Genomic DNA, 12,072 nt, shown 5'->3' on the forward strand with positions numbered 1-12,072 from the left:
GACCAAATGAATCAGTACACAATTTGGTTTGCTTTTATATGACAAACTTCTCATACAAATACTTCTGCTTTAAGCATAATCTTAGCTCAGACTTGATCAACTAAGCGAACTAAAGAACATCTCTAGTTTCCACTGGAAATTAAAGTTCAGAATATCACAGAGGTCAAATCAACACCTTAAGGAAATGAGTTATAGCTTTACCTGAATGAATAACAGTCGATGGGCAGGCTGTTGCTACGTCACCACAAACCTTGCCCTTATATCTAGATTAAAAATGCTGCATTCATGGTAAAAACCAATCTACTGAGAAAATTGTTTAGTCACTACGTGTTACAAGTTAAAAAAAAAAAAGTTATAAACTAGGCTGTAGCTCACAGCACAGGAGATTTACAGAATTCCCCAGCACCTGACTGCACATAGCAATAGAAACATGAGTTTCTTCTGGGCCAGGTGAATGTTAGGTTTAGGAGTCACATTCCAAAATGAAGGAAAAGCTTAAACAGCAGTTTAGATAGTGGGTTTTGCAGAAAAAAATGGGTTTTGCAGCATTACAGGGGAGAATATAGTCATAGAGTTGTCTGCAAAGAATAATGTTCCACTAGAACTGTCTGATACAAAAGGATTAAGTGAAATAATCTAATTTTAAACCACCCGTGTGATGCGTGGATTCCACATTCAAAATGAGAACAGAAAGTCAGAACAGAGCTTTTGCTAGTGGTGTTTACACAGCTCTTGCTGCTACTGGGGCAATGACTCAATAGTCCATAAAAATCTATTATTTTTATCTCTGTTTTCATTCGTCTCTTTTCAAGATGTATGTATACAGTAACATAATTCATTACCATCTCATGATTTATGATTCAAGCCTCTAATTATTCAGATTTTTTACTATACAATTCTACACATTAAGAAAAATCCCTAACCTCCCTGTGTGCTGATTTTCCAGTTCTAGCTGCACTCTTGGGACTTCTCTCACCCTCTGTGGGATTTTCTAGAAAGGGCATTTTTCTCTCCCCATAACACAGTGTGCTTTATTCTCTTCCACAGGTGGGAAAAGACAATGACTGCTTCCAGCCCAGCAAAGCCACTCCTGTGATTGGAACTGCATTTGAGAGATTCTTCTAATGTGCTGTTCATAATGTGAAAAGGAGCCACATGCTCAGCAGTGAAACTTTATAATCATCTGATCATTTAAATAAGTAAAAATTTTATATGTTACTATTCACTTTATATAATGTTACAGCATTTAGTAGAAAATGCCAGTATATCATAAAATGTCTCATATAATCCATGCCTATGGAAGATGTGAACCATTATAAAGAACACCGATAGAATGAACTTCTTTCATTGTACTTTGCTAACTGGAAATATGAAGCTACAGTGGAGATTCACTGAGTCATGGTCAAAACCAACTACAGGTATTGTTTGCGATCAATCATTAGGGAGAGTTGTGATGAACTACAGAATAATATTGTAGCAAAAAATAATGGGGGAAGAAAAGGAATTTAAAAAAAAGAGAAAAGACATGGACAATAAAAGGGAGCACTAGCAAATATGTAAACTGTCTACATGTTGAGTAAGCCCACAGCTAACATATTGAAAAAGAAACTATGTTAAAATGTGTTGCTATACCTGTATTTTGGTGTCACAACAAAAGAAAGTAAGTTCTATTTTGGGTAGAAAGATACCCAACAAGGGAGAAGCCTGGCTACACTCATTGCGTGTGTAATTTCAGTTAAGTCATAACAATTGTGGATAAGTTTATCAGATAAGATTACCAGAAACATGTACTGGAAAAGCAGAATTATTAAAGATCAATGGATTTTGCCACAGTCCGAAGGATACATGTAAGACACACGTACAGTATGTGAACTAGGGATACAGCACAACTCTTCATTCTGAAGAATAAAACAGTAGCCAATACTAAATAAACGTTTTGTGTTCCTCATGTATCAAAAAAAATTCTGCCCCCTCTTTCCCTTTATTTCTGAGTTATGAATATCATACAGTGGCTATTACAAAGCACAGTCAGAAATGAAAACCCATCCTGTGTCACATACAGAGCACTAGATATATTTTGTGGGGTTTACCAGTTCTAGAAAGAATACCAAAGAAAGTCATGTTACATTTTCTAACTATCCATCCTTTAAACTTCAAAACGATGAAGTGCTTTCAAACACTATCTAGGACTGGTCTGTATTTTTCATGTTTAAGATAGTTCGGAAAGTGAGTTCGGGAGGAGGTGCCATGTCATGCGCGTAGGGACTGTTAGATGTCTCATGCAGAGAAAGAGCATTCCACACAAGGCAATCACCTTACCTAGCAAATTCGCCACCCTGGGCTTGTGCCTGGCCTGCAATTGCATCCATGATAGCATCTTGGGAATACATGCTGATCGGGGTGTTATACTGGGCGTGAATTATCGTGGCCTTCCCGCCTAGGCCCTTCACCTCAATGGGTTTGTGTGTAGAGAGGGCAGAGTCCTTCAGGACGTTGGGGTTGAAACGCTCCGTGAAGTCCGTGCTGGGTTATGCAAGAGTGAGGTTTGACAGGGAAGGGAGGGGAAGAAAGGAGAAAGGTGTGTTGGTTAAGTGAGAGAAAAAGCACCGACAGAGGAGTGTGCATGTCTGTTTGCAGCACCTCACCACAAAAGCTCCTGGTCAGAGGATAAGAGACAGCAAAAGTAGCAGCAGTTAAAAGCTGGCTGTGCTAATGGATGACATTCTTGTGTTCACTCACCAATGAAAAGAGAAAAAAAAAGGAGAAACAGTTGTGACTATAAAAATCATGACAAATCCCTGAGTATTTATGTGATATTTACATATATTAAAATTCTATTCTTACATGCATATATATAAGCATATACAAACATAAATACACAAACACATATATATTTCATGCCCATGGACGTACACACATAGTGAGAGTTTATTCACCGCATCCATTCATTCTTTCAGAATGGTCTTACAAAGCGCTAGAAAGTGCAATGGGTGAACAGATGTCAGGTCCTCTACTATTTAGAAGGTTCCAGTAGTTTCTGTCTGGATTATTAATCATGGCAAAATTTAGTACTTGAACCTTTTAATCTTCAAAGCTTTCCTCACGAAGACTGAATTAATCTTTCCGAAATCTTTGTGCAGCCAGCCACAAGCATGATAAACGCTCAGTCTCAGATCAAAATGTCCTACACTGTAATCAACGGGACAACTGCAGTTAGAAGACCAGCTGCCATGTTTTCTAGTGGCTCCATTTATGAGGAAGGATTTTAATTTGAGAAAAGGAGCCACAAGCAAGTTAACTGAAGCTCCCATTGCAACAGAACTAGTCAGATTAATGTCAGACTTCAGCTAAGGAGAACCTGGCCTTCTCGTACCGCCTTGTCGTACATTGTTCTAGTCCTAGAGTTAGGACTGAGCATTGTCCAGACTTTCAACAAGCAAATTAAACCTCAGCTGTCAGTCACTGAAGTAGCTGCTCTTCTCTAACCAATGGGAGAAGAGATGAATCTCCCGTCTGCTGTTCCTGTCCTGCCAGCAGCAGGAGGATGCCAGCAGTATAGATTCTGTATGCTAAGCAAACTGGGCAAAAGTGAAAATTCCATCCTTTGGGAAATAAGGTTTCATTTTGAACTGAGCCCAAAAGCTGGAAATGGATATATCTCCCCCCACTCCAAAAAAAATAAATTCTGAAAAATATAATTTCGTTTGACTGGAACAATTTTCCTTTTCAATTTAAAACCACTACAGCATAAGTTTACCAGCTAACATTAAGTCTTTCACTGAACTTTTTCATGTGACTGAACAACAGCTTCTCTGGCTGGTGGGGGACCAAGAGTGTGCCTGTCTGCTGTGGGCTGGCCACGAGGGTGTCTGAGCGTCAAATTCAGACACTCCGCCCAGCACGGAGGAGAAGGGAAAACCAGGCAAAGCCAAGGGATTCCACTGTATTTTTGGCCTTTTGCTTGGTGGGATGCCCTGACTGAAGATGGGTAGTAGGCAGTAAGGGACATACAGTCACACATCACTCAGAATACTTGCTGTAACATCAACAGCCACATGTTCAAGGGACAGAGACACAAACATGCACATGCTGTATTACAACCACAGCCTTTCATTACACACATCAACATCACAGGGGAGGGAACCCAGAAGCTGCATGATGCATTCAAAAAGTGAAAATCATCTTTTTACAAAGACATTTCCACATTTAAAATGTCTCTCCATAAACTATTCATCAAGTGTGACAATATTATTATTCACTGACATCATCTGTTGAGGGGTGATGTGCAGAGAGGCGCAGGGTGTTATACTCCTGACTTCGCAGCATGCACATGCCTCACTTTAACAATGGTATCACTTTTCTTTGTCATACCCTAAATAATTACATGATAATTAGGAACATACAGGTCGTTGAAATCTTGAATTTAGTGTTCTCTTTCCCCCACATCATTAGAAGCATTGAAGTATTGATATATTGAAGTATATATATTGATATATTGAAGTATTGATATTCCAAACCCAAGATCTGAGAAGACTGTGTGAATGGAAAGAGAGAGGTTAAATGTGCCACTTTTAAAGAATAAAGTTCAAAGCAATTGGTTTCTACAATCAATTACAAAAATAAAAGCTAGTAATCTTAGAACAGCCTAAACTTCCCTAAGGGTAGCAGCAGTAGTGATTTAGACTTTCACTTGTGGTATTTAAAAGGCATTTAGATGAGGTTCCTAGGGACATGGTTTAGTGCTAGAGTTAGCTTGGCTTATGGTTGGACTTGATAATCCTGAGGGTCTCTTCCAACCAAAATGATTTTATGATTCTATTTAAAGTTTAAGTGACATGTTTCCAGAGGGTCATACTACACATACAAAGGCAAAACTGTCACTGAAGTTAGCAGGATTCCCCTACAAATAACAGAAAAGGGTACAGACTTCCAGCTGCAAAGTTCTCTTTATAACTCTGGAAGTAAATAGTGCTTGTAAGGGGTGCTGTGCTCTGGCACAAAGTGAGCAGAGGTAGGGCCCTGGAGACAGCCAGAGCACCTCTGCAAAATGAATGAGATTTTTCTACAAAGCTGGAAAAGGATCAGGAAAAATAAAATCCCAAAGCAAGTAAGATTAAACACACCTGTAAAGCAACTTCTGCTTTGAGACAATTGTAACAAGAATAATTATCAATGTAAATTGGCCAGATCACTCCAAAGGAGTTACATCATTTGCATGACATCACACCCACACCTCATTAAAATCAACACAGAATGCCAGACCACTGAAAATTATCTGCATTAAATATTATTTCAATTTTATGTATACTACTACTTCTAACCTCTTGTCAGTTTAAATTTGATGTTTAACTAATATAATTATTTATTTTATGCCGAACTTAACCCACTCCCCAGCAATTTCTGGGCAATGTTCAGCTCAGAGACAGAAAGCAGGAATTTAGAGACAATCCTCTGCCCTTAGAAAACTCAAGTTCAAAGCTGAGGACTCTGTGAACTCCTAAATAAAGCAGATCAATCATATTTTCAAATCAATAGTTGCTTCTTATTTGGGAAATATGTTTACTAAAGCAAATGACTTTTTAGATCTTTTCCATATCAGTATCTCAGACTAACCCAAATAGGGATTTTAGTGAAGTGGGTCTTTGGAAACTCATGCTGAGGCTAAAAGATACACCACTAATAATACACCAAAAAAAGCTCAGATAAGGCTCCCCAAATCCTGAAGGAATGAAAACTACTGAAAGACTTAAGAGGAATTAAACTTGGACTGTAGAGACAAATCTGGAAGCATTTGCAAGGACTAAGCAAGCTCAGATGCCAGCTCCATTTGCAGCATTCGAACACAGCTGAGAAATGCCGGACACGTGGGGTGCCCAGAGGGGAGCACCACTGGACCCCACAGCAGTGCATGACTCTTGTCGTGCCAATACCATTTTTTTAAAAAATACTTCCACTTGCAAGCACACACGCAGCAGGAACATGAGGGATCATGCTACCCCAGGACACCAATCTTCACACACACACAGCGTAACACAAATACTTGGCACTACATAGAAGTGATACTAACTTGGCAGCGGTGTTGGTTATGACCTAAAAGAAGAAAAAGAGAACAAACAACATCAAAACCAACCACACAGAAAAGGTCAATAGTTTTTAGAGTGCATTGGGCAAAAGTTATTTACAAAACCTTATTAAAGGTTTTTTCAGGCCATCTACAAATAAGGCCAAAAACTAAATGTAAACCTGAAAACCCCAACATGATTAAGAAAGGAAAAAAAACGCAGGGATTATAGGTGATCCACTAGGAATTAGTAGGGTACCATGGCATTTTGGCTGACTCTTGAGCATGAATTTATTGCTCTGTATCCCTGAAAGTAGTATTATCAAAGTGTAGGGGGGAGAAGGGAAAAGAAAGAAGCATTTGCAGAGTATATTCTCATCTGAAAACAGCAAATGAGTGGTAGAGATTATATTCTTCCCTCAGATAGTACATATTCAGGGATGAATTCTGTTCTCAGGCCACCCTCAGAGCTGGTATTGCAAGACTGATTTTTTCGTCTTTTATATGCTGGAGAATATTCAAAGTATGTATTGGTATATGTTTTAAAACTAGAACCAAAGAAAATGCCTTTGTGTTTAACAAACTATTGGCCTAAATTTGACTGCACCTACATTATGCCAACAGTGGTGTAAGCCAATTAGTTTCAGAGTAGTCACTCCTAATTTATTCCATGTGAAATGAAGCAAGTCCGTGCATTATGTGGTTTTTTGGATACCCATATCAGGAAATTTTATTCCATCTGGTATGCACACAGTATAAAAAACATATGTTCATGCTACATCGTGCCGCACTCCATAAACAAGAAGTGATGGTGGCTCGCACAGTAATTCCAAAGAAACGCAATTCAAAACTCAACATAAGCTTGTGCGGTCCAAAGCTGGGAGTGAGGAACAGCAAGTGTGCTCAGACTGTAATACTGTATTATTTGCTAACACCTCTTTCTGTTGGTTGCATGAATAGCATTAATGAGCCATGACATTTATTTGCACTTTGTATTTCATTTTTTGTTCTTATCCTTGGGTGAAAAGTAATACATCATAGTTCGTGCAAAAGAAAAAGGAAGAGAGTCTAGGATCAGTTAATAACATTTCTTCTTATTCAGCTGCACAGAATGCTGTTGAGAGAACTGGGCACAGAACATTCCCCAACTCACTGTTGTTAACATTTCTGGATCTGGGACTGATGCAAAATACTGGACAGCAACGTTACACCGTTAGAGTGACATTCAAAGTGCTTTTGCCTTGTGGAACCTTTGATATTTCTGCTTCTTTTTAGATCCAGCCCCTTTGCATTGGCTCATCCAGCTGCCTCTTTCATGATTAAAAATCTCTAATGAGCCAAAGCCACAGTAAAGGCTTCACACTCCTGCATTTCCATGGAAAAAGCAGTCCCAGATCACCACCTGCACTTACTGCTCTTCAGATTCTCAGATTCGAAAATATTCTTCTAACTTTACAAACCCTACGTTAAGCCAAATACCTCAGTCTATTACAGGAACCAGTACAGATGTATTAGGAACAAGCTGTAGCCCGTAAGCACGTCAGTGATCCTATCTCCATTTTAGGTATGTGCAGGACAGCTGGGCACTCATTTACAACAAAACACAGTGTAATAGTATCATTTTCTGAAGTGGACTCTGATGCCTGCTTTAATCCTCTGATCCTCTGCTCTACACGTAAAATAATATTTTTAAGGCCTTAAAATAGGCCTTAATTAGAGGAACCACTTGTTTGCATATAAAAATATATTCAAAGATAAAAATCATTATGTGCACACATTAAGAACAGCTCAACAGCCATACGTCCCAGCAGAGATTTTTCAGATGTGAAGAGGCTACTATAGCTTCCTCCTAAAAGACCAAAGCTTTGCTTCTCCTTATGTTTAGTATGTGGTGAGAAAATTCCCTCCAGATCAGAGCCCCACGTTGCTTCTAAATACGGAGACGTACAAAACCCCCAACTTGCTGCGCACAGAGGTCACCCAGCCAGCAAACAGTAACCCAAGCCACCTGGCACGTAGTGGTGGGACAGGTATTTACTGCCCTTGACCTACAATGCGAAAAATAACTTACACTGGAATGAAAAAGAACCACATGTTAGAGGCCATGAGTCACTCTTCGTGTTTATTAATACTCCCCTTTCCAGAGCGTTCAGCACATGAAGTTCCAGACTTTTAACAGGTCACCTCTATATTTTTCACCTTGGCCCTGGATGACAAAGCTTTAATGTAAAGGTGCATCAGAGAAACAGATGCCGTGTTATTCTCCACAGGTCAAGGAAATAACCTCAAAATTAGTTTTAGGTTTCTGATAGGATTTTTCCAAAGGGTTTAGCTAAACCTCTAACAGCACTTCACACAATTAAGTTTAAAAGATTCAGTGAAAAGAACATCAAATTGAAATACAAAATGTACCTTAAGACTAGCCCCCCCCACACCTGAATTTTCTCATAATTTCTACCATACTGCTAAATGCATTTTCATGAATGCATAATAAATTCACAGCTTTGGAGTACCATAATGTCACAATCTTTAAGTAACATCTCATGTTGTACTATATAAGAATGTCCACAACAAAGTCCAGAGCTGATTTTGCAGAGCTCACAGTGCTTTGCTTGTGCACTTTTTCCTTTGTACCCACAATGAGATCAGGACTACCACAGACAACATGAAGTCCCAAGATAGTTCCAGGTTCCATGTTCTCTCCCCAGGGCAGTAAGAAAGATGCCTCCCACTTCATGGGTAACACTCAGGTGGGAGTGGGAATGATGGGATTATTGAACTCTGAGTTTTCTCTGCGTGTAAACAGAGATGTAGAACTCTCAAAGCCGCAGAGGAATTACCTGAAAAGGTACATGTACTTAGCAGCTCTGGGCTCTTTCATCTTTTCAGATTGTTCCTGAACTGCAAGATAAAGGCTGAATTTTTTTAACGGAATATTTAGATGATTTCTCGAATTTTCTTATTTGTTCATCATTGCTACAGATATTAAAGGCAGATAGACAGCAATTCCTTAAAATTTTGATCCAACTCCAAAAAAAAAAATCTCAGGTGGTTGTTCTAAGGTAGAACCTTGCGTTGTAATTGAGCATATTGCCAGAGCCATGCACGAACAGAGAACTTGAATTATATTTGGCTGCACATGTGTACATATAAAGGAGACACAAAACATGGAAGAGTAGCAGAGTGAAGACAGTGAAGCATTCTCTGCAGGTACGCCTTTCCTGCACCCCAGCAATCACTGCCATATTATGTAGTCCTACCCCAATGACCTCTGGAATCAATAGAATGCTTCACATTGAGTTTGGTGAGCGATGGATGCAGCTGTGTTGTCATTTCTGATAACAAAGAAACAGTCAGAATGCTGAGCCATCCAAAATGCAGCCCCTTCACCCTTGCAGATGTTAAGGGGGGTTATGAAGACAGTGGGAGAAAGACAGTGAGAGGTACTCCTAGGAAACTCTGCATATTGCAATAAAACAAGGATTAGTTTTCCTCAAGAAAACTGTAAATTAAGAGAGAAGCATTCTGAGGTTAATTTTGCCAATCTTGCTTACTAACTGTAATTATTTTCTTTTAAACACTAATTGCTTTTCTTAATTATCATCTGGCATGAGAAGGGAGAATAGGATTTTTTCAGATAAGTTAATTAGGATTGTTAATGCCAAGCACTTAAGAGAGTTATGAGTCATCTATAACATGTATATATGCTTTTTATGATAAAATATCCCTACTTTGCTACAATTTAAAAACCCGTGGTTTTACCCTTGCAAAGAGCTTCTGCAATGCAATAGAAAGTGCATGAAAATGTGTTTGCTGTCAGACCTTGAGTGGATTGCCTGAATTTTCTGGTTTTCCACATATAGCCACGTCCCTAGTGTCAAAAGTATACTTTTTACCATATTCATAACAGGAAATTTAGCTTCATTTTAAATAAACGCACAAAAAAACCCACTAAAAAACAAACTTGAGATTTGTTTGCAAATGAATACATGAAGGCAGAAAAATTAGGAAAACCTATTTCTCATTGCTTTTTTCATGTGCTCTAGTCCAAGCTCCTCACTTCACACACCCCCTAATAAAACAGTTGATCTGCAATATGGTAACACCGAAAACCTTGACAGCATGAGCTCAAACTACCCAGGTAGTATCTAGAGATCATTCCTTGATATACACAAGTTAAGAGCAAGGCTGACAATAGATGCAAGACAGGCAATGTTCAAACCAGAGGATTTGACTCATTTTGCATAGGAAAGACAATATACTAAGGAAGGAATTACAGTAGACTAACATGTTAGATTTGCTGGCCAAAGCAATTTCTCTTTAGGAAAGCACCAAAGATCAGACCTGTTTTCTAGCAGCTTCTATAACAGTGATCCTTGGTTCTATGACACTGCATGCATTCAATGCCAGAACCCTGAGGTGATCACAAGTACTTCACTCAGAGTGTTCCTCCTCATGCTGTGTGACTGTAGCTAATCCATATTGCAATTCAGATACCAAAGACCAAGAGTGATTCTGTAATGGTGCTGTGTTTTTGTTTTGGGGAGGTACTGGTAAGTTTAGTGATTGTTCCAGATCTTAATCATGATAAGCAGACAAATGCGTAACAGGGTAGGTACTAAGACATTCATTTCCCAGCAAACTCATTACTTATTGAAATATTAAATATTTGACCATGTTACCTACCCTCTAGGAAGTCCACCTTCCGAAGCCCTTCGGTTGAGACTTAATTTATGCATCTCAGCCATTTCCCTGAGAGTCTCTGCTGAGTACAGGCCAATAGGGTTGTTATACTGCCTTGCAGGGCTCAGCTGCTGTACAGGACTATTGCCATCGGTCAATACGGGGCTTAGTTTTGAACCTAGATTGCTCTTTGCAGGTGAAATATCAGGAGTCACAGACTGAGAAGACACAGAAGATCTAACTGCGGTAGTCTTTAAGTAGGAAGAGCTATTTGAAAAGCTGATCTCTTGCTGGTTGAGGTAGCCTGAAAATGATCCATTGGTTGCTAAAATACTACCCATAGGCCCAGTCGCCGTGTTAGTTAGAGGACTGAAGGTTGCTCTGTTGCCATTGATTTCCCAAGCAGGTTCCTGTAGTAGCAAACATGCAGGCCAAGAAAAGAAAAAAGAAAAGAGCAATCATAGAACACATGCAAAAATAATATATCTGCAATTACTGCTTTCTAAACATACTGACAAACTTGCAATAAATAGATTGGGGCCAAAGCATCCAACCTTTCAGATTTTCAAAAAAGAAGCTCATCGTTTCAAAATAAGGGAAGCAAAACATACTCAGGCATTTTAAAATTGCTGTTTAGTTGAAATCAACAAATAAAGCTTAACATTAAAAGAGCATTTGCTAATAGCCAACCTCATAGCAATAATTTTCTCTAAAGACAACACCGTCCATTAATTTCTCGGATAATTAAGTCTTAAAAATATCTTGAGGTCAGAATCATTTCAGATATTACAGGAACATAAAAGTCAATGCCATTATTATAAAAACGCAATGATTCTAACCCACACCATTCTATTTTCCATGAGTACATTTCAAGTTGTGGAAGCCCACGCACCGCATTGCTTGGGCAGGCTCTGGTTCATGCTGATGAGGCCATGCAGCAGGGTTAGCAAACAGACCAATGTGAGAACGGGCACTGCTCAACACACAGGATGCCTCTCTTCACGTCATTTCTTAAGAATTGCCACCTGAAGGAATGTGTGCATCATGATGTAGATGATGGGTGTTTGATCCTACAGTCGTGGCCCAGATCATATTCCTAACTAGGACAGCAGGATCTGTTGTCTTAGTTGAAGTCACAGGAATCTCTCCTACAATAGCTATATCCATAAAAGTCTGTGCTGGTGCTCAAAATAGAAACATTCTACCAAAATCTCATTCTGGAAAAATGCAGCACACTATGCTTCAGTTTCGTAAATGATTTGCTATTAATGCCACTTAGCGAAACCAAAATAAAAGGTAATATCAAAAAAGAAAAATACTTTTTCAGC

General features: G+C 39.0%; 1 protein-coding gene across 12 annotated transcripts in view; it reads right to left on the minus strand.

Moving 5' to 3' along the window:
- The window catches only part of LDB3 (LIM domain binding 3), a 128,297-nt gene that overhangs the window by 54,707 nt on the left and 61,518 nt on the right, over positions 1–12,072 (minus strand). For all 12 annotated transcript variants that reach the window (XM_065639102.1, XM_065639112.1, XM_065639110.1 and 9 more), the window contains 2 exons: positions 6,068–6,090; positions 2,320–2,523 (listed from right to left, as the gene is read on the minus strand). In XM_065639102.1, the coding sequence (XP_065495174.1) occupies positions 2,320–2,523; positions 6,068–6,090 (227 nt within the window). The remainder of the gene's footprint in view (positions 1–2,319; positions 2,524–6,067; positions 6,091–12,072) is intronic.

The sequence above is a fragment of the Caloenas nicobarica genome, chromosome 7 (assembly GCF_036013445.1).
Source record: "Caloenas nicobarica isolate bCalNic1 chromosome 7, bCalNic1.hap1, whole genome shotgun sequence".
Lineage (NCBI taxonomy): Eukaryota > Metazoa > Chordata > Aves > Columbiformes > Columbidae > Caloenas > Caloenas nicobarica.